Below are 1690 nucleotides of genomic sequence, written 5' to 3'. Positions count from 1 at the left end.
GCTCAACTTACCCATTCACACATGGACATTCGACCACGCTCCACTTACACATTCTTATACGCTCCACTTACACATTCACACATGGGCATTCTTATATATGCTCCACTTACACATTCCCACATGGACATTCGACTACGCCCACTTACACATTCCCACATGGACATCTTTAAAGCACTGCGCTTACATATTCTCGCACATACACCTACGCGTATAACGGACGCTATGGCTAAACATCATTGCAAAAATCATAGCATACGGACGTACATAAAACCAATACATACATGTACATTACTACTGATTGCACTGGCAGAAGAGGGGCTGAGTCGGGTATGTGGATGTGTTTACATGTTGCCAAGGGTGATGGATTTGGGGATGAAGCTGTTTTGCAGCCTGAGTGTCCTAGCTTTGTGCGTGCGAAGTCTACGGCCAGAGGGAAGGAGTTCATAGAGGTGGGCAAGGACATGGGACCTATCTGAAGCTATCCGCCTACTCTTTCTCACCACACGCTTTTCATACAGGGACTCCACACTTGCTTGCTGCCTGCCAATCACCTTGCTACTGACATTCACCATTCGCACTAAGACATTCCTGTTCTTCACACTCAGACCTCCATACCAGGACACAAAACCAAAAGTGATGACAGACTCGATGAAAGAGCGGTAGAAAGTTTGAAGGATAGAAGGGTTCACATTCAACTTTCTAAGTTTCTGAAGGCAGTAGATGCGTGACTGACATTTTTTGTGTATGAGGGTGGTGTTTGCATTGAAGGACAGCTTATCATCGATAACTGTGCCAAGATACTTATATTCAGTCACACGCTCAACAGTCACACCATCAATCATCAGGTCAGGGACAGGGGCAGGGTTTCTTTTAAAGTCTATCAGAAGTTCTCTGATCCCCCTCTTGGATCGTTCCGTATCAAGGCCAGTTATACGGTACTGGCCGTGTGTTCAAGATGCATTCATGGCGGCATTTTGCGGCAAAAAGTTTACGGAAACTGAAACACAACAGAGCTGTCGATCACGTTCGGCGATAACACCACCTTTCATTGAACGTTTTTATTTGGATGAAGGATTTCGTTTTGGGAATTTTGCGATCGATAGAAAGGTAGGTGGGGGATGGGTGAGAGAGAGAGAGGGGGGGGAGGAGGGGGATACAGAGAGAATGTCTGATTATCTGTCTGTCTGTTCGTCTATGTTTATGTACAAGTTGTCATTGACTTTAAAATATTCTTTTCTCATAAACTACCGATCGGAATGATAACAAATAGCTTTCTGGAAATGGTTTGGACTGCATTCAGTTGCTTCGCTAAAACACTCATTCACACACGTGCGTGCACACACACACACACACACACACACACACACACACAAACACACACACGCCACACACACACACACACACACACACACACACACACACACGCCACACACACACACACACACACACACACACACACACACACTTGTCTGTTTGTTGATTTTTAATCCCCGCTATGTCGACAGTCTTCGTTCATTTGCGAGGAGTCGTTCCGTAATAAGGGTACACTCATTGCTTGTGCAGGCGGTAGTAGGGCCTACGCATTCTACTCTCGTCCTGATTATTAACTTGATTATGGCCTTCATTATAGAAGATCGACATCCGCCATTGTTTATAGCTAGAACTTGCCCCCGCAAAGAGCATCCAGTTA

General features: G+C 45.4%; 1 protein-coding gene across 1 annotated transcript in view; it reads left to right on the top strand.

The window, feature by feature from the left end:
- The first annotated feature begins 955 nt into the window (after positions 1–955).
- The window catches only part of LOC138963964 (uncharacterized), a 149776-nt gene continuing 149041 nt past the window's right edge, over positions 956–1690 (top strand). Inside the window, exon 1 of the mRNA XM_070335824.1 lies at positions 956–1107. Coding sequence (XP_070191925.1) covers positions 1067–1107 — 41 coding nt within the window. The 5' untranslated portion in view covers positions 956–1066. The remainder of the gene's footprint in view (positions 1108–1690) is intronic.

This window comes from Littorina saxatilis, linkage group LG4 (assembly GCF_037325665.1).
Source record: "Littorina saxatilis isolate snail1 linkage group LG4, US_GU_Lsax_2.0, whole genome shotgun sequence".
Taxonomy (NCBI): Eukaryota; Metazoa; Mollusca; class Gastropoda; order Littorinimorpha; family Littorinidae; genus Littorina; species Littorina saxatilis.
Note: the sequence above shows the minus strand (reverse complement) of the source record. Positions and strands in the feature narration are given on the sequence as shown.